Raw genomic sequence first — 19,918 nt, forward strand, 5'->3', positions numbered from 1 at the left:
ATGTTTAGCATTACTTCCTTGCTTTTATACTTTCTTTGTAAATCCAAGAATCTACCCTTTCTACCAATCTACATCCTTCACCTCAAGTATGTTGCCATGGGTTTTATCCATGCATTTTATGCCTGCATTTTACTTTTTAAGTTTCTTAAACATGGCACCCAGGTTTGGAATCCCAGGTGAGCTTCAAATACGCCATTCAGCAGACGTAACTTGGGATGTGTGACCTTGCAGCCTGGAAGTTCTCTGTCACAGCCCTGTTCATCAAGGTGATGGACCTGCTTTGAGTACGAGAGTGTGGAAGTTGCCAAGCAAAGCCAGGATCCAGCATATCTCGGTCCTAACCTAATTTGTAGCCGTTGTGGTAGAATCTCACTGGTGTCATGTTGAGAGTATGCTGAGTCATGGATTCTGGCCACAATATTTTTGGAAAGTGTGGTAATTAATAATTATCTTCTGAAATGGTAAGGAAATAATCCAAAATAAATCTGAAAATTCTTGAATTTGGTTAATAAGGCCTAAATGTTGATATGCGAATTGTATTCATCAGTGTTTTCTTTTTCAGGAACTTGAAAAGGAGCTTGATGTATTCAACATTACACTTGCAAGACAACAAGCAGAAGTGGAGGTATTTAGGCAGAAAGATTTAAAAATGCAAATAAGCTTGATTAGTAATGAATAGTTTTCCAATTCTACTTATTTGGCTTATCTAGCTTTTTGATCATTTTCTAGTAGATATCAAAACATCTATGACTGTATGAAAATGTTTACATTATTGTATAAACTGATTTAAATGCCAAGTATGCAAACCAACAAAATCAATTATAATTTATTTATGTGTGTATGTAAAACAACAAATTCAGTGCCAAGAAAGTAAAGATATGTTATTAAATATTTTGCTAGGTTATGAAAGCAGGACGTAGGATTTACAGACCAGGTGCAAAAGTTGAAGAAGACAATTCTGGAGGATGGTTTGATTGGGTTTGGAGTTGGACAGGAGCAAAAGAAGAGAAACCACGAGATTCAAAATCTGGTACAAATGTTTTCATATCCATCAAAGCAGATACTTAATACAAAATATGATGGAAACTATATTGCTGCTGGCAAATCCTCAAAGGATATATATACAAAGTTTTCTTATTTGATATATTGAAACAACAGGCCAGGTGGCACAGTGGTTAGCATTGCTGCCTCAGAGCTCCAGGGTCCCGGGTTCAATTCTGGCCTCGGGTGACCGTCTGTGTGGACTTTCTCCCTGTGTCTGCATGGGTTTCCTCTGGGTGCTCCGGTTTCTCCCACAGCCCAAAGATGTGCAGTTTAGGTGGATTGGCTAAATTGCCTCTTAGTGTCCAAAAGGTTAGGTGAGGTTACTGGGTTACGGGGATAGGGTGGAGGCGTGGGCTTGGGGGGGGGTGCTCTTTCCAAGGGTCGGTGTAGACTCGATGGGCCGAATAGCCTTCTTCGGCACTGCAAATTCTATGATTGTATACTCAAAATCCTGAACCTGGAAGGAATGGGGAGGTTGGGGTGTGAGATTTTTGTTAGGAAACCTGGCAGTAGATCTATCTCCACAGATTTTCCACTGACAGCTAACCAGATTCACTTGGAAATGGGAGGAATCTAGCATATTGATGGTGGGGAGTATGGTGATGCTGTGGGTGAAATCCGATACCGGGGGAGTGGCGTATTAGGGAGCTGAGATATCTGGGAAGGGAGGAGGCCCATTAAATTACGGGGTGTTTTAGATAAGATTTCTGACTGAGATGGAGGCGTGACTGCAGACCCTACAAAAAGAGACATGTACCTCATGGATCCAGTCATGTTGCCTCCTTTTAGCTGCTGTGTGGAAACACAGCAGCAGTTAAATGGAGACATAAAGCCTTCTTAAAGTACTTTATTGAGATTGGAATGGTTACCCACATCCCAAACTGCCCCTGTTTAAAACTGTCCGTAGAAGCTACTTTGACTCCACTACCTCCCATTCCACTTTTTGCAAATTACTCTCTTCCATTCTCTGACCCCTTTCTGCTCTGACGGTCCCATCTTCCCGACCAGTTCTTCTGATGTGTCTTCACTTTCCCTCTCGAGAGGATTCCCTTTTTAGGGCACTTAACTGTTTTAAACACATTTCTGTTCTCTCTTCATCCCCTAACTCATGGAACCACAGTAAGGGTCTCCTTATCCTCATCATCTTTCTTACCAGCCTGCATATTTAAAGGACCATATTCCACCACCCCCAGTGTGGAGCCACCGCCAAGCACACCCTCTGCCGAGTTTAGCATGCCAAAAGGAAGTTCCCTCCATGACAACCTGTTCCAATTTCTCATCACCCTCAAATACTGTTTCCCTTCCCAACATAACTTGCCATGCATTTGCTGCACTTTTACCTTCCCTTCCCACTTTAGATTCAGGGCCTCAAACTATCCTCCAGGTTAAAAAGTATTTTACTTGTACCTTTAATGTGGCACACCATTCGCTGCTCAATGTGATTTTCTTGTCATTTTGGATATCAAACTTCAGTTGAGTTATCATTTCACTGAATGCCACCCTTCAATCTATAAATGCCACATTTAGCTTCCCATTTAATTTCTTTATCCAAGTCTGACTCTGGCCTCAGTCTCAGTGATCAGTTGGACAGTGATCAGTTCCATTCACAATTCCTCAGATAATGAAGAACAGCATCCTGCTTGCAGCATGGCCGCAACAACATGCTGGCTTGCACTGAAAAGTGATCACTAACATTCCAGTCACACAAAAGCCAGGCAGTGACTATCTCCCATGATGATGAATCGAAGCACCTTCCTTTTACACTCAATAATGTTAACGTTGCTGAATTTCTCACCATCAAGCTCCTGGGCTTCATCATTGACCAAAAACATAACGGAACCAACCACACCCATACCCTAGCTACAGGAGTAGCTCAGAGGCTGAGAATTCTGTGGCACGAACTTGCCTCCTGACTCCCCAGCACTTGTCCACCATTAACAAGGCATAAGTTAGGTTTGTCATAGAATATCACCTACTTGTCCGGATAAGTGCAATTCCAACAGCAGTTGCGACGCTCAACAGGACAAAGTTCCTTTCTTGATCTGCACCACGTTCATCACCTTAACATTTGCCAACCAGCACCCTGTAGCTGTGTTGTGTACCATCTACAAGATGCAAAGCAGTCATTGGCTAAGACCTTTTGAGAGCACCTTTATAGCCCGTGATCTCTACTACCTAGAATAACTAGGACAGCAAGTGTGTTGGATCTAAACAATCTGGAAGTTACTATCCAAGTTTCACGCCTTGTAACTGACTTGTAAATGTATTACCATTCCATCATTGCTGCAGATTCAATTTCCTACAACTCCTGTATGTGTGTACCTACACCACATGGATTGCAGTGGTGCAAGAAGTTGACGTACCATCACTTTTTCAAAGGCAGCTAAGAATGGACAGTGAAGGTTTACTTTGCTAGCGAAGTCCATGTCCCTTGGACGAGTTTTAGAAACGGTTTCACATTATGAATTGTTGCAGATGGCAATATAGCTACTTTTTCTATGGTGATATTGGAATGGATTCTAGGTACAAAATATGACAATATCTTATTCCTCTCAGTCTGTTTGTCACTGTGTTCAGGAACACGAGGGCACAGATTTAAGGTAATCGGAAAAGGTAACCATCGCGATGCAAGGAAGAACATTTACATTTTAGGGCAGTAAGTAGTTAAGATCTGCAATGCATTGCCTAAGTGTGGTGGAGGTAGGTTCAATCGAGGCATTCATGAGGGAATTGGAGTATTTGAAAAGGAAGACTGTGCAGGGCCACAAGGAGAGGCAGGGCGGAGTCAAGGAGGACTGTTTACTCTCCTTATCTTCAAATCCTTGGCAAACCCAAAGAAGCCCTTGGAAAAGAATCAAATTTGAAAGAAACACATTGTTGAAAAGGGAGACCCTGAAATGGAACTAAAACTGAGTCTCCAAATGATGGGTTGGTATGTCCAAACATATGTCTAGTTCTTAAGTTAACTTTAGCAGATTGGAGCACAACAATTTGGTCAGTACCTAAGTCTGCTTTTTCATAATTGAACCCAACTTCAGAAGAGTGACTGAATGCAACTGAAGCATTGTTATGTTTGATTAGCTGGAATGGATTTTCTAAGAATTGTCAGGATAGAAAAAGAAATAGAGCAAAACCTTGGATGGCCTGAATGGAAGCCAGAAAAGTCGCCACAAGAAATTGAACTTTTTGTTTGTTTTTGAATCCTGTTTCCATCCAGTTTGTGAAAAAGCTAGAATTGCCTCTTTCAGATATTTTTTGCAGACCATTTTGGCAATTCCCTTAAGCATTTCCATACAGAATCAAGATTAAATTAGCCCCTTTGGATTTGGAAAACAACATTTCTTTTTTTTTAAACAAGAACCGTTTCCCCCTGTGCTAGAATAATTTGCAAGGATTTTGAAGTAACTACCTGTTCCAACTTTTACATTATTAACATAAAAGTAAGGATGCCACAATTATACAGGCATTGCTGAGATCGCATCTCGAATACTGTGTGCAGTTTTGGTCTCCTTATTTAAGGAAGGGTGTAAGTGGTTTGGTGGTCGTTCAGGGGAGGTTTACTAGTTTGATGTCTGGAATGCGTGAGTTGCCTCACGAGGATAGTTAGACAGGTTGAGCTTGGTTCTGAAGGAGTTTAGAGGAATGAGGGGTAACTTGATGAAGTATATAAGATCCTGGGGCGAAATTCTCCGGAAACGGCGCAATGTCCGCCGACTGGCGCCCAAAACGGCGCAAATCAGACGGGCATCGCGCCGCCCCAAAGCTGCGGAATGCTCCGCATCTTTGGGGGCCGAGCCCCAACCTTAAGGGGCTAGGTCGGCGCCGGATGAATTTCCGCCCTGCCAGCTGGCGGAAAAGGCCTTTGGTGCCCCGCCAGCTGGCACGGAAATGACATCTTCGGGCGGCGCATGCGCGGGAGCGTCAGCGGCCGCTGACAGCTTCCCATGCATGCGCAGTGGAGGGAGTCTCTTCCGCCTCCGCCATGGTGGAGACCGTGGCGGAGGCGGAAGGGAAAGAGTACCCCCACGGCACAGGCCCGCCCGCAGATCGGTGGGCCCCGATTGCGGGCCAGGCCACCGTGGGGGCACCCCCCAGGACCCCAGAGCCCGCCAGCGCCGCCTTGTCCCGCCGGTAAGGTAGGTGGTTTAATTTACGCCGGCGGGACAGGCATTTTAGCGGCGGGACTTCGGCCCATCCGGGCCGGAGAATCTAGCGGGGGGGCCCGCCAACCGGCGCGGCGCGATTCCCGCCCCCGCCCCAGGATAGTCTTTTTAAAAAAATATATGTTTATTCAAAGTTCTTCAACAAAAATTTCAACCATTCAAACCCCCCCCCCCCCCCCTGTAACAAAAAGAAAAAGAGAAGGAACAGATCAAAACATAAACATATCAATCCAACATAATACAGAACTCGTACAATGGGTTCCTTCTGCACATACTGACTCTCCCATATGTTTATGTTTTTCCTTTTTCAAGTGCCCCTAGGAAAACCCCCTTCCCCGCCCACCCATATACCCCCCCCCCCGAAAGAGACCCCCCCCCCTCCCTGGGTTGCTGCTGCTGCTGACCGACCTCCTCCTAACGCTCCGCGCGATAGTCTAGGAATGGTTGCCACCGCCTGAAGAACTCCTGGCGCAGACTCTCTCAAGGCAAACTTTATCCTCTCCAGCTTGATGAACCCTGCCATGTCATTTATCCAGGCTTCCACACTGGGGGGGCTACGCGTCTTTCCATAATAGCAAGATCCTCCGCCGGGCTACTAGGGACGCAAAGGCCAGAATACCGGCCTCTTTCGCCTCCTGCACTCCCGGCTCGTCCGTCACCCCAAATAGTGCCAGCCCCCAACTTGGCTTGACCTGGACTTTCACCACCTTAGACATAGTCCTCGCGACACCCCTCCAGAACCCATCCAGTACTGGGCACGACCAGAACATATGGGCGTGATTCGCCGGGCTTCCTGAGCACCTCCCACATCTGTCCTCCACCCCAAAGAACCTACTCAGCCTCGCCCCTGTCATATGCGCTCTGTGAATAACCTTAAACTGTATCAGGCTAAGCCTGGCACACGAGGAAGAGGAATTAACCCTACTCAGGGTATCAGCCCACAGACCCTCTTCAATCTCCTCCCCCAACTCCTCCCATTTGCCCTTCAGCTCCTCTACCAAAGCCTCCTCCTCTTCTTTCATCTCCTGATATATCGCCGAAACCTTGCCCTCTCTGACCCATACACCCGAAATCACCCTGTCCTGAATCCCCTGTGCCGGGAGCAGCGGGAATTCACTCACCTGCCGCCTCACAAACGCCCTCACTTGCATATACCTGAACGTATTTCCCGGGGGTAACCCAAACTTCTCCTCCAGCGCCCCTAGGCTCGCAAACGTCCCATCTATAAACAGGTCCCCCATCCTCCTGATCCCTGCCCGATGCCAGCTCTGAAACCCCCCGTCTATCCTTCCTGGGACAAACCGATGGTTATCTCTGATCGGGGACCACACCGAGGCTCCCATCGCACCCCTGTGATCTTTAGCGTTGCCGCCACCACCGGACTCGTGGTGCACCTTGTCGGCGAGAGCGGCAGCGGTGCCAGCGCCCTCAGGCTCGTTCCTTTGCAGGACGCCATCTCCAATCTCTTCCATGCCGCCCCCTCTCCCTCTATCACCCACTTACGGATCATCGCCACGTTAGCTGCCCAATAGTAGCCACCCAGATTCGGCAGCGTCGGCCCTCCTCTGTCCCTACTACGCTCCGGAAACACCCTCCTTACCCTCGGGGTCTTGTTTGCCCACACAAAACCCATGATGCTCCTGCCTACCCTCTTAAAAAAGGCCTTGGTAATCATAATAGGAAGGCACTGGAACACAAAAACAAACCTCGGGAGGATCATCATTTTAATCGACTGTACCCTGCCCGCTAGCGAGAGTGGCAACATATCCCATCGTTTGAAGTCCTCCTCCATCTGCTCCACCAGCCGCGTCAAATTAAGTTTGTGCAGGGCCCCCCAACTCCTAGCTTCCTGGATCCCCAAGTACCGAAAGCTCCTTTCCGCCCTCCTCAAAGGTAGGTTGTCTATCCCTCTTCCCTGGTCCACTGGATGCACCACGAAGAGCTCACTTTTCCCTACATTGAGCTTATAGCCCGCGAAGTCCCCAAACTCCCTTAGGATCTGCATGACCTCCAACATCCCCTCCGCTGGATCTGCCACATACAGCATCAGGTCGTCCACATACAACGACACCCGATGCTCCTCCCCCTCAGACCACCCCCCTCCATTTCCTGGACTCCCTTAATGCCATGGCCAAAGGCTCAATTGCTAATGCAAACAACAGGGGGGGACAGGGGGCACCCCTGCCTCGTCCCTCGATACAGCCGAAAATACTCCGACCTCCGCCGATTCGTAACCACACTCGCCACTGGGGCTCTGTAAAGGAGCTTAACCCAACTGATAAACCCCTCCCCAAACCCAAACCTCCGCAACACTTCCCAGAGATACTCCCACTCCACTCGGTCAAAGGCCTTCTCCGCGTCCATAGCTGCCACTATCTCCACCTCTCCCTCCACCGATGGCATCATAATCACGTTTAGGAGCCTCCGCACATTGGTGTTTAGCTGCCTGCCCTTTACAAATCCCGTCTGGTCCTTGTGAATCACCCCCGGGACACAGTCCTCAATCCTCGTAGCGAGCACTTTTGCCAGCAACTTAGCGTCCACATTAAGGAGCGAAATGGCCTATACGACCCACATTGCAGTGGGTCCTTGTCCCGCTTCAGGATCAAAGAAATCATCGCCCCAGACATTGTCGGGGGCAGGGTCCCCCCCTCCCTTGCCTCATTGAAAGTCCTCACCAGCAACGGGGCTAACAGGTCCGCATACTTCCTGTAAAACTCAACCGGGAACCCATCTGGTCCCGGGGCCTTCCCCGCCTGCATATGCTCCCTAGTCCTTTAATCAGCTCCTCCAACCCAATTGGCACCCCCAAACCAGCCACCTCCTGCTCCTCCACCCTCTGGAACCTCAGTTGATCCAAAAATCGTCACATCCCCTCTTCCCCCGCTGGGGGCTGAGATCTGTACAGCTCCTCATAAAAGGCCTTAAATGCCTCATTTACTTCCACCGCACTCTGCACCGTAGTTCCCCTGCCATCCTTGACTCCACCTATCTCCCTCGCTGCCATCTTACGGAGCTGACGTGCCAGCATCCGGCTCGCCTTCTCCCCATACTCGTACGTCGCCCCCTGTGCTTTCCTCCACTGTGCCTCTGCCTTCCCTGTGGTCAACAGGTCGAATTCCGTCTGGAGACTTCGCCGCTCCCTAAGTAGTCCCACTTCAGGGGCCTCTGCATATCTCCTGTCCACCCTTAAGATCTCCCCCACTAACCTCTCCCTTTCCCTGCCCTCTCTCTTCTCCCTGTGAGCCCTGATGGAGATTAACTCTCCCCTGACCACCGCCTTCAGCGCCTCCCATACTACCCCCACCTGCACCTCCCCGTTGTCGTTGGCCTCCAAATACCTTTCAATGCACCCCCGTACCCTCCCGCACACCTCTTCATCTGCCAGTAATCCCACATCCAAACGCCACAGCGGGCATTGGTCCCTCTCCTCTCCCAACTCCAGCTCCACCCAGTGTGGGGCGTGGTCTGAGGTGGCTATGGCCGAGTACTCCGTTCCCTCTACTTTCGGGATCAGCGCCCTGCTCAGAACAAAAAAATCTATCCGGGAGTAGGCTTTGTGTACGTGGGGAAAAAAAGAAACTTCCCTGGCCAGGGGCCTAGCAAATCTCCACGGATCCACTCCCCCCATCTGGTCCATAAACCCCCTAAGCACCTTGGCCGCAGCCGGCCTCTTCCCCGTCCTAGATCTGGAACGATCTAATGCTGGGTCCATTGAAATCTCCCCCCGCCCCCCCCCCATTATCAAGCTTCCTACCTCCAGGTCCGGAATGCGCCCCAACATACGCTTCATAAATACAGCATCGTCCCAGTTTGGGGCGTATACATTTACCAATACCACCCACGCCCCTGCAGCCATCACGTATCGACCTCCATTGTCCACTACTATATTCTCGGCCTCAAACGACACCCGCTTCCCCACCAGTATTGCCACCCCTCTATTCTTCGCATCCAGCCCCGAATGGAATACCTGCCTTACCCATTCCTTTCTTAACCTGACCTAGTCTGCCACCTTCAAATGTGTCTCCTGAAGCATGACTACGTCTGCCTTCAGTCCCTTTAAATGTGCGAACACTCGGGCCCTCTTAACCGGCCCATTCAGGCCTCTCACATTCCACGTTATCAGTCGGATTGGGGGGCTTCCCCCCCCCTGCCGACTAGCCATCTCCTTTTCTAGGCCAGCCCCGTGCCCGCGCCTCCCGCACCCTCCAGTCCCCCAGACGGGGGACCCCCGACCACCTCTTCTGTTTTCAATTCCCCCTCGGCCAATGCAGCAGCAACCCTATTTCCCCCCCCCCCTCCCCCCGCTAGATCCATATCTAGCTCTTTTGCTCCCCCCATAACACTACTGTAAGTCAGCTGACACCTGCTGACCCTGGCCTCCCCCGCCATTTCGTTGACCGCCCCCCCCGTGTGGAAATCCTCCCTCCTCCTCCTCCCCAGCAATCGGTGTGCGCTCCTCCATTCCCCCCCCTCCGTCCTTCCCTAGCGCGGGAAAAAGCCCGCGCTTTCCTGAGCCAGCCCCGCCTCCTCTGGCGCAGCTCCTGTTGCGGCCTTATCCCAATTCCCCCATCCCCGGGCCTCCCCTCCCTACAGCACCGGCGCCCACATTCCCTCACAGTCTCCCCATCAGATCTCTTCCCCCATCCCCATCCATCGCCCAACCCGTGGAACATTCCCTACGCATAGTTAAAACCCTGTATACAACCGACATCCCCCCCCCCCCCCCCCCCCCCCCCCCCCCCCCCACAACCACAGACCCTCAGTTTGAGTCCAGCTTTTCAGTTTGTATAAAGGTCCAAGCCTCTTCAGGCGTTTCAAAGTAGTGGTGTCGATCCTGAAATGTGACCCACAATCGTGCTGGCTGCAGCATTCCGAATCTCACCCCCTTCCTATGCAGCACCGCCTTGGCCCGATTAAAACCAACTCTCTTCTTTGCCATCTCCGTACTCCAGTCCTGATAGATTTGGATCACCGCATTCTCCCACCTGCTGCTCCGCTCTTTCTTGGCCCATCTCAGGACACACTCTCTGTCCACGAAACGATGAAACCTCTCCGCTACCGCCCTTGGCGGCTCGTTGGCCTTGGGTCTCCTCGCCAGGACCTGATGAGCCCCATCTAGCTCCAGGGGACTCGGAGAGGCCTCCGCACCCATCAGCGAATTGAGCATCGTGCTCACATATGCCCCGGCATCGACCCCCTCCACCCCTTCAGGGAGACCCAGAATCCGAAGATTCTTCCTCCTCGACCTGTTCTCCAGGTCCTCGAATCCTTCGGCCTACCTCTTGTGCAGCGCCTCCATCTTCGCCGCCAGGCCCAAGATCTCGTCCTCGTTCTCAAAGAACAAAGAACAAAGAACAAAGAAATGTACAGCACAGGAACAGGCCCTTCGGCCCTCCAAGCCCGTGCCGACCATACTGCCCGACTAAACTACAATCTTCTACACTTCCTGGGTCCGTATCCTTCTATACCCATCCTATTCATATATTTGTCAAGATGCCCCTTAAATGTCCCTATCGTCCCTGCTTCCACTACCTCCTCCGGCAGCGAGTTCCAGGCACCCACTACCCTCTGCATAAAAAACTTGCCTCGTACATCTACTCTAAACCTTGCCCCTCTCACCTTAAACCTATGCCCCCTAGTAATTGACCCCTCTACCCTGGGGAAAAGCCTCTGACTATCCACTCTGTCTATGCCCCTCATAATTTTGTATACCTCTATCAGGTCGCCCCTCAACCTCCTTCGTTCCAGTGAGAACAAACCGAGTTTATTCAACCGCTCCTCATAGCTTATGCCCTCCATACCAGGCAACTTTCTGGTAAATCTCTTCTGCACCCTCTCTAAAGCCTCCACATTCTTCTGGTAGTGTGGCGACCAGAATTGAACACTATACTCCAAGTGTGGCCTAACTAAGGTTCTATACAGCTGCAACATGACTTGCCAATTCTTATACTCAATGCCCCGGCCAATGAAGGCAAGCATGCCGTATGCCTTCTTGACTACCTTCTCCACCTGTGTTGCCCCTTTCAATGACCTGTGGACCTGTACTCCTAGATCTCTTTGACTTTCAATACTCTTGAGGGTTCTACCATTCACTGTATATTCCCTACCTGCATTAGACCTTCCAAAATGCATTACCTCACATTTGTCCGGATTAAACTCCATCTGCCATCTCTCCGCCCAAGTCTCCAGACAATCTAAATCCTGCTGTATCCTCAGACAGTCCTCATCGCTATCCGCAATTCCACCAACTTTTGTGTCGTCTGCAAACTTACTAATCAGACCAGTTACATTTTCCTCCAAATCATTTATATATACTACAAAAAGCAAAGGTCCCAGCACTGATCCCTGTGGAACACCACTGGTCACAGCCCTCCAATTAGAAAAGCATCCCTCCATTGCTACCCTCTGCCTTCTGTGGCCTAGCCAGTTCTGTATCCACCTTGCCAGTTCACCCCTGATCCCGTGTGACTTCACCTTTTGTACTAGTCTACCATGAGGGACCTTGTCAAAGGCCTTGCTGAAGTCCATATAGACAACATCTACTGCCCTACCTTCATCAATCATCTTAGTGACCTCCTCGAAAAACTCTATCAAGTTAGTGAGACACGACCTCCCCTTCACAAAACCGTGCTGCCTCTCACTAATACGTCCATTTGCTTCCAAATGGGAGTAGATCCTGTCTCGAAGAATTCTCTCCAGTAATTTCCCTACCACTGAAGTAAGGCTCACCGGCCTGTAGTTCCCGGGATTATCCTTGCTACCCTTCTTAAACAGAGGAACAACATTGGCTATTCTCCAGTCCTCCGGGACATCCCCTGAAGACAGTGAGGATCCAAAGATTTCTGTCAAGGCCTCAGCAATTTCCTCTCCAGCCTCCTTCAGTATTCTGGGGTAGATCCCATCAGGCCCTGGGGACTTACCTACCTTAATATTTTTTAAGACACCCAACACCTCGTCTTTTTGGATCACAATGTGACCCAGGCTATCTACACCCCCTTCTCCAGACACAACATCTACCAATTCCTTCTCTTTGGTGAATACTGATGCAAAGTATTCATTTAGTACCTCGCCCATTTCCTCTGGCTCCACACATAGATTCCCTTGCCTATCCTTCAGTGGGCCAACCCTTTCCCTGGCTACCCTCTTGCTTTTTATGTACGTGTAAAAAGCCTTGGGATTTTCCTTAACCCTATTTGCCAATGACTTTTCGTGACCCCTTCTAGCCCTCCTGACTCCTTGCTTAAGTTCCTTCCTACTTTCTTTATATGCCACACAGGCTTCGTCTGTTCCCAGCCTTTTAGCCCTGACTTTTATGCCTCCTTTTTCTTTTTGACGAGGCCTACAATATCACTCGTCATCCAAGGTTCCCGAAAATTGCCGTATTTATCTTTCTTCCTCACAGGAACATGCCGGTCCTGTATTCCTTTCAACTGACACTTGAAAGCCTCCCACATGTCAGATGTTGATTTGCCCTCAAACATCCGCCCCCAATCTATGTTCTTCAGTTCCCGCCTAATATTGTTATAATTAGCCTTCCCCCAATTTAGCACAATCATCCTCGGACCACTCTTATCCTTGTCCACCAGTACTTTAAAACTTACTGAATTGTGGTCTCTGTTACCGAAATGCTCCCCTACTGAAACATCTACCACCTGGCTGGGCTCATTCCCCAATACCAGGTCCAGTACCGCCCCTTCCCTAGTTGGACTGTTTACATATTGTTTTAAGAAGCCCTCCTGGATGCTCCTTACAAACTCCGCCCCGTCTAAGCCCCTGGCACTAAGTGAGTCCCAGTCAATATTGGGGAAGTTGAAGTCTCCCATCACTACAACCCTGTTGTTTTTACTCTTTTCCAAAATCTATCTACCTATCTGCTCCTCTATCTCCCGCTGGCTGTTGGGAGGCCTGTAGTATACCCCCAACATTGTGACTGCACCCTTCTTATTCCTGATCTCTACCCATATAGCCTCACTGCCCTCTGAGGTGTCCTCTCGCAGTATAGCTGTGATATTCTCCCGAACAAGTAGCGCAACTCCGCCTCCCCTTTTACATCCCCCTCTATCCCGCCTGAAACATCTAAATCCTGGAACGTTTAGCTGCCAATCCTGCCCTTCCCTCAACCAGGTCTCTGTAATGGCAACAACATCATAGTTCCAAGTACTAATCCAAGCTCTAAGTTCATCTGCCTTACCCGTAATGCTCCTTGCATTAAAACATATGCACTTCAGGCCACCAGACCCGCTGTGTTCAGCAACTTCTCCCCGTCTGCTCTGCCTCAGAGCCACACTGTCCCTATTCCCTAGTTCTCCCTCAATGCTCTCACCTTCTGACCTATTGCTCCCGTGCCCACCCCCCTGCCATACTAGTTTAAACCCTCCCGTGTGACACTAGCAAACCTCGCGGCCAGGATATTTATGCCTCTCCGGTTTAGATGCAACCCGTCCTTCTTATACAGGTCACACCTGCCCCGGAAGCGCTCCCAGTGGTCCAGATAATGGAAACCCTCCCTCCTACACCAGCTGTTTAGCCACGTGTTTATCTGCTCTATCTTCCTATTTCTAGCCTCACTGGCACGTGGCACAGGGAGTAATCCCGAGATTACAACCCTCCTGGTCCTGTCTTTTAACTTTCTGCCTAGCTCCCTGAACTCCTGCTGCAGGACCTCATGCCCCTTCCTGCCTATGTCGTTAGTACCAATATGTACAACGACCTCTGCCTGTTTGCCCTCCCCCTTCAGGATTCCCTCTACCCGTTCGGAGACATCCTGGACCCTGGCACCAGGGAGGCAACATACCATCCTGGAGTCTCTTTCACGTCCACAGAAGCGCCTATCTGTGCCCCTGACTATAGAGTCCCCTATTACTATTACTCTTCTGCGCTTTGACCCTCCCTTCTGAACATCAGAGCCAGCCGTGGTGCCACTGCTCTGGCTGCTGCTGTTTTCCCCTGATAGGCTATCCCCCCCGACAGTATCCAAAGGGGTATATCTGTTCGAGAGGGGGACAACCACAGGGGATTCCTGCGCTGACTGCCTGCCCTTTCTGGTGGTCACCCATTTCTCTGCCTGCACCTTGGGTGTGACCACATTTACATAACTGCGATCTATGACGCTTTCCGCCACCTGCATGCTCCTAAGTGCATCCAATTGCTGCTCCAACCGAACCATGCGGTCTGTGAGGAGCTCCAGTTGGGTGCACTTTCTGCAGATGAAGTCATCCGGGACGCTGGAAGCATCCCAGACCTGCATCACAGTCAGAGCACAGCACCCCTCTAACTGACATTGCGTCAATTAATTAAAATTAAAATTTGTCTTTTTTTTAAAATACTTTTTTTTAAATTTCAAAGTTACTGTCAACTATCTGTTTCCTAGCACTAGATTTCTAATAGAAATGCGATAGCTAACTATAATACTCTCCGATCTCTGGCTTAGATATCCTCTAAATTATAATTAAGTTATTATGTTTAATTAGTTACCAAATACTCAATTTTTTTTTAAATTTAGGTTAGAATCCCAACCAGCCACTCTGGCCACAGCTTTTCTGTGATGTCACTTCAGTTTCCCCCCGACACACAATTTGAAAAAAGGTATAAAAGTAAAAATAAATAAAAATCACTTACTTACCTTCTGAGTGTCTTAGATGTTCTCAGGTTCTCTCGCTGACAGAGACTGCTCCTCCACCTCCGAACCTTGACCTGCACAATGCTAATAATATAATAATAATATAATATGGCACTTACCTCACACCAATAGGTCTCGGGTTTCCTCTCCACCAGAATTTATTGGTTGGAGGGGCGGGGGGGGGACTTGCCAGAGGTCCGCGGGTCGAACTTCCGGTTCCCGCCTTATATAAAAACAAATAAAACAGAAAAGAAGAACAGACACGGGACAAGGCAAGGCTTTTTAAATTCACTACTCACCTCCAAGAAGGCCCCTGCGCACCGCTGCCGCCGAAATCCAAAGGGCTGCTCCTGTAAAGGTAAGGCTTTTTAAATTCACTACTCACCTCCAAGAAGGCCCCTGCGCACCGCTGCCGCCGAAATCCAAAGGGCTGCTCCTGTAAAGGTAAGGCTTTTTAAAGTAAGTACTCACCTCCCAGAAGGCCCCTGCGCACCGCTGCCGCCGAAATCCAAAGGGCTGCTCCTGTAAAGGTAAGGCTATTTAAATTCACTACTCACCTCCAAGAAGGCCCCTGCGCACCGCTGCCGCCGAAATCCAAAGGGCTGCTCCTGTAAAGGTAAGGCTTTTTAAATTCACTACTCACCTCCAAGAAGGCCCCTGCACACCGCTGCCGCCGAAATCCAAAGGGCTGCTCCTGTAAAGGAAAGGCTTTTTAAAGTAAGTACTCACCTCCCAGAAGGCCCCTGCGCACCGCTGCCGCCAAAATCCAAAGGGCTGCTCCTGTAAAGGTAAGGCTTTTTAAATTCACTACTCACCTCCAAGAAGGCCCCTGCGCACCGCTGCCGCCGAAATCCAAAGGGCTGCTCCTGTAAAGGTAAGGCTTTTTAAAGTAAGTACTCACCTCCCAGAAGGCCCCTGCGCACCGCTGCCGCCGAAATCCAAAGGGCTGCTCCTGTAAAGGTAAGGCTTTTTAAATTCACTACTCACCTCCAAGAAGGCCCCTGCGCACCGCTGCTGCCGAAATCCAAAGGGCTGCTCCTGAAAAGGTAAGGCTTTTTAAATTCACTACTCACCTCCAAGAAGGCCCCTGCGCACCGCTGCCGCCGAAATCCAAAGGGGATCGGCGGCTTTTTCCCGCACCTCTCGGGTCGGGTGTGCACCTGAACTTTGTATGTAATATACTGGCCTTGAAAGTTTTCAAAATTTGGCCTCTGACATGTCAAAATAGTCGAACAGATAAATGAGTTGCTTTTTTTGCCTGAAACCTTTTACTAAAAACATACAAAGATACTTTGATAACTTATTGGAAATGTGCTTATTTTTAGGAATTGATTTATTGATGACACCTGAAGAGAAAGTCAACCTCTATACAGCAATCGGATATAGCGAAGCTGCAGTGGACCCAACGATGCCTAAAAGAGTATGTTTTATAAAACTAGTTTAAGTTGTTCCTGTATGATCATTTGGCACTTTAAACTAAAGATTGGGGGGTAAGGGAAAGTCAGGGAACCAAGAGGTGAAGTAATCAGTGGGAAGCGTAGCTGCTTAGGAATACAAAAAAGCACGAAAAGACAAAACTCAGGAGAGGTCACGATAGTTCCCATCCCACAAAATATGACAGTGTATGGAAAGGCTCAGTAAACCAAGGTCCACCACACTAAGAAAACAAAAAGGGACGGTCAATAGAGAATTAAAGGTGCTATATTTAAATGCGCGCAGTGTACGGAACAAGGTAGATGAGCTTGTGGCCCAGATTGTGACTGGCAGGTATGATGTGGTAGGCATCACAGAGACATGGTTGCAGGGGGTTCAGGACTGGCATTTAAACATCCAGGGATTCACAACCTATCGAAAAGACAGGGAGGTGGGCAGAGGGGGCGGGGTTGCCTTGTTAATTAGGAATGAAATTAAATCAATAGCACTAAATGTCATAGAGTCAGATGATGTGGAGTCTGTGTGGGTATAGTTGAGGAACAACAAAGGCAAAAAAACCATAATGGGAGTTATGTACAGGCCTCCTAACAGTGGTCAGGACCGGGGGCACAAAATGCACCATGAAATAGAAAGTGCATGTCAGAAAGGCAAGGTCACAGTGATCATGGGGGACTTCAATATGCAGGTGGACTGGGTAAATAATGCTGCCAGTGGACCCAAGGAAAGGGAATTCATTGAATGTTTACAGGAGGGCTTTTTGGAACAGCTTGTGATGGAGCCCACGAGGGAACAGGCCATTCTGGACTTAGTGTTATGTAATGAGCCAGACTTGATTAAAGATCTTAAAGTAAGGGAGCACTTAGGAGGCAGTGATCATAATATGGTAGAATTCAATCTCCAATTTGAAAGAAAGAAGGTAGAATCAGATGTAAAGGTGTTACAGTTAAATAAAGGTAACTACAGGGGCATGAGGGAGGAACTGACGAAAATCGACTGGGAGCAGAGCCTAGTGGGAAAGACAGCAGAACAGCAATGGCAGGAGTTTCTGGGAGTAATTGAGGACACAGTGCAGAGGTTCATCCCAAAGAAAAGAAAGATTATCAGAGGGGGGATTAGGCAGCCATGGCTGACAAAGGAAGTTAGGGAATGCATCAAAGCAAAAGAGAAAGCCTATGATGTGGCAAAGAGTAGTGGGAAGTCAGAAGATTGGGAAGGCTACAAAAACAAACAGAGGATAACAAAGAGAGAAATAAGGAAAGAGAGGATCAAATATGAAGGTAGGCTAGCCAGTAACATTAGGAATAATAGGAAAAGTTTCTTTAAATACATTAAAAACAAACGGGAGGCAAAAGTTGACATTGGGCCGCTCCAAAATGACGCTGGTAATTTTGTGATGGGAGACAAGGAAATAGCTGAGGAACTAAATAAGTACTTTGCGTCAGTCTTCACAGTAGAAGACATGAGTAATATCCCACCAATTCCGGAGAGTCAGGGGGCAGAGTTGAATATGGTAGCCATCACAAAGGAGAAAGTGCTAGAGAAACTAAGAGGCCTAAAAATTGATAAATCTCTGGGCCCAGATGGACTACATCCTAGAGTTCTAAAGGAGATAGCTGAAGAAATAGTGGAGGCGTTAGTTATGATCTTTCAAAAGTCACTGGAGTCCGGGGAAGTCCCAGAGGATTGGAAAATCGCTGTTGTAACCCCCCTGTTCAAGAAGGGAACAAGGAAAAAGATGGAAAATTATAGGCCAATTAGCCTAACCTCGGTTGTTGGCAAGATTCTAGAATCCATTGTTAAGGATGAGATTTCTAAATTCTTGGAAGTGCAGGGTCAGATTAGGACAAGTCAGCATGGATTTAGTAAGGGGAGGTCGTGCCTGACAAACCTGTTAGAGTTCTTTGAAGAGATAACAAATAGGTTAGACCAAGGAGAGCCAATGGATGTTATCTATCTTGACTTCCAAAAGGCCTTTGATAAGGTGCCTCACGGGAGACTGCTGAGTAAAATAAGGGCCCATGGTATTCGAGGCAAGGTACTAACATGGATTGGCGATTGGCTGTCAGGCAGAAGGCAGAGAGTTGGGATAAAAGGTTCTTTTTCGGAATGGCAACCGGTGACGAGTGGTGTCCCGCAGGGTTCAGTGTTGGGGCCACAGCTGTTCTCTTTATATATTAACGATCTAGATGACGGGACTGGGGGCATTCTGGCTAAGTTTGCCGATGATACAAAGATAGGTGGAGGGGCAGGTAGTATGGAGGAGGTGGGGAGGCTGCAGAAAGATTTAGACAGTTTAGGAGAGTGGTCCAAGAAATGGCTGATGAAATTCAACGTGGGAAAGTGCGAGGTCTTGCACTTTGGAAAAAAGAATAGAGGCATGGACTATTTTCTAAACGGTGACAAAATTCATAATGCTGAAGTGCAAAGGGACTTGGGAGTCCTAGTCCAGGATTCTCTAAAGGTAAACTTGCAGGTTGAGTCCGTAATTAAGAAAGCAAATGCAATGTTGTCATTCATCTCAAGAGGCTTGGAATATAAAAGCAGGGATGCACTTCTGAAGCTTTATAAAGCATTAGTTAGGCCCCATTTAGAATACTGTGAGCAATTTTGGGCCCCACACCTCAGGAAGGACATACTGGCACTGGAGCGGGTCCAGCGGAGATTCACACGGATGATCCCAGGAATGGTAGGCCTAACATACGATGAACGTCTGAGGATCCTGGGATTATATTCATTGGAGTTTAGGAGGTTGAGGGGAGATCTAATAGAAACTTACAAGATAATGAATGGCTTAGATAGGGTGGATGTAGGGAAGTTGTTTCCATTAGCAGGGGAGACTAGGACCCGGGGGCACAGCCTTAGAATAAAAGGGAGTCACTTTAGAACAGAGATGAGGAGAAATTTCTTCAGCCAGAGAGTGGTGGGTCTGTGGAATTCATTGCCACAGAGGGCGGTGGAGGCCGGGACGTTGAGTGTCTTTAAGACAGAAGTTGATAAATTCTTGATTTCTCGAGGAATTAAGGGCTATGGAGAAAGAGCGGGTAAATGGAGTTGAAATCAGCCATGATTGAATGGCGGAGTGGACTCGATGGGCCGAATGGCCTTACTTCCGCTCCTATGTCTTATGGTCTTATGGCACAGCATAGTAAATTAAACAAAGGATGCTGTTGGATATTTTATTCCATAACCACTGCGAATTTAACCATACGGGAGTTAATGTGCCTTGCTTTCGCCGGATGATTGTTTTATATATTTTTGTGATATGAATTGTTTTCTCCCATGGTGTTGCTCATGGGTAAGCAACATTTTAAAACAAAATTATTTTTTCTTCTAACTATTTCCATCCTGTTAACTGAAAATGTGGCTAGGTATTTTTGTTTATGTTATTTACACTGGGGGGTCTGAGGGGGTGTATACACCTGTTGAGTTAAGTCGGGGGTGTTAATGTAAATGTATTATTTATGTACAGGGGGGGTAGGGGTTTAGGGGGTTGCTTTTTTAGATTGTGTTTTGTACTTAACCCTGTTGGGTTCTTTTTTCTTTCTCATTTTGTTATTGATATTTTATGAAAACCTTTAATAAAAATTATTTAAAAAAGAAAAGAAAATGTGGCTAGGGGGCAGCATGGTGGCGTAGTGGTTAGCATTGCGGCCTC

The 19,918-nt window shown here is 48.4% G+C and overlaps 1 protein-coding gene across 5 annotated transcripts in view; it reads left to right on the forward strand.

Annotated features, from left to right (window-relative positions):
- vps13a (vacuolar protein sorting 13 homolog A) overlaps nt 1–19,918 on the forward strand; it is a 753,359-nt gene that overhangs the window by 110,301 nt on the left and 623,140 nt on the right. For all 5 annotated transcript variants that reach the window (XM_072516625.1, XM_072516626.1, XM_072516627.1 and 2 more), the window contains exons 14-16: nt 563–625; nt 901–1,030; nt 16,155–16,249. In XM_072516625.1, the coding sequence (XP_072372726.1) occupies nt 563–625; nt 901–1,030; nt 16,155–16,249 (288 nt within the window). The remainder of the gene's footprint in view (nt 1–562; nt 626–900; nt 1,031–16,154; nt 16,250–19,918) is intronic.

The sequence above is a fragment of the Scyliorhinus torazame genome, chromosome 9 (assembly GCF_047496885.1).
Source record: "Scyliorhinus torazame isolate Kashiwa2021f chromosome 9, sScyTor2.1, whole genome shotgun sequence".
NCBI lineage: Eukaryota > Metazoa > Chordata > Chondrichthyes > Carcharhiniformes > Scyliorhinidae > Scyliorhinus > Scyliorhinus torazame.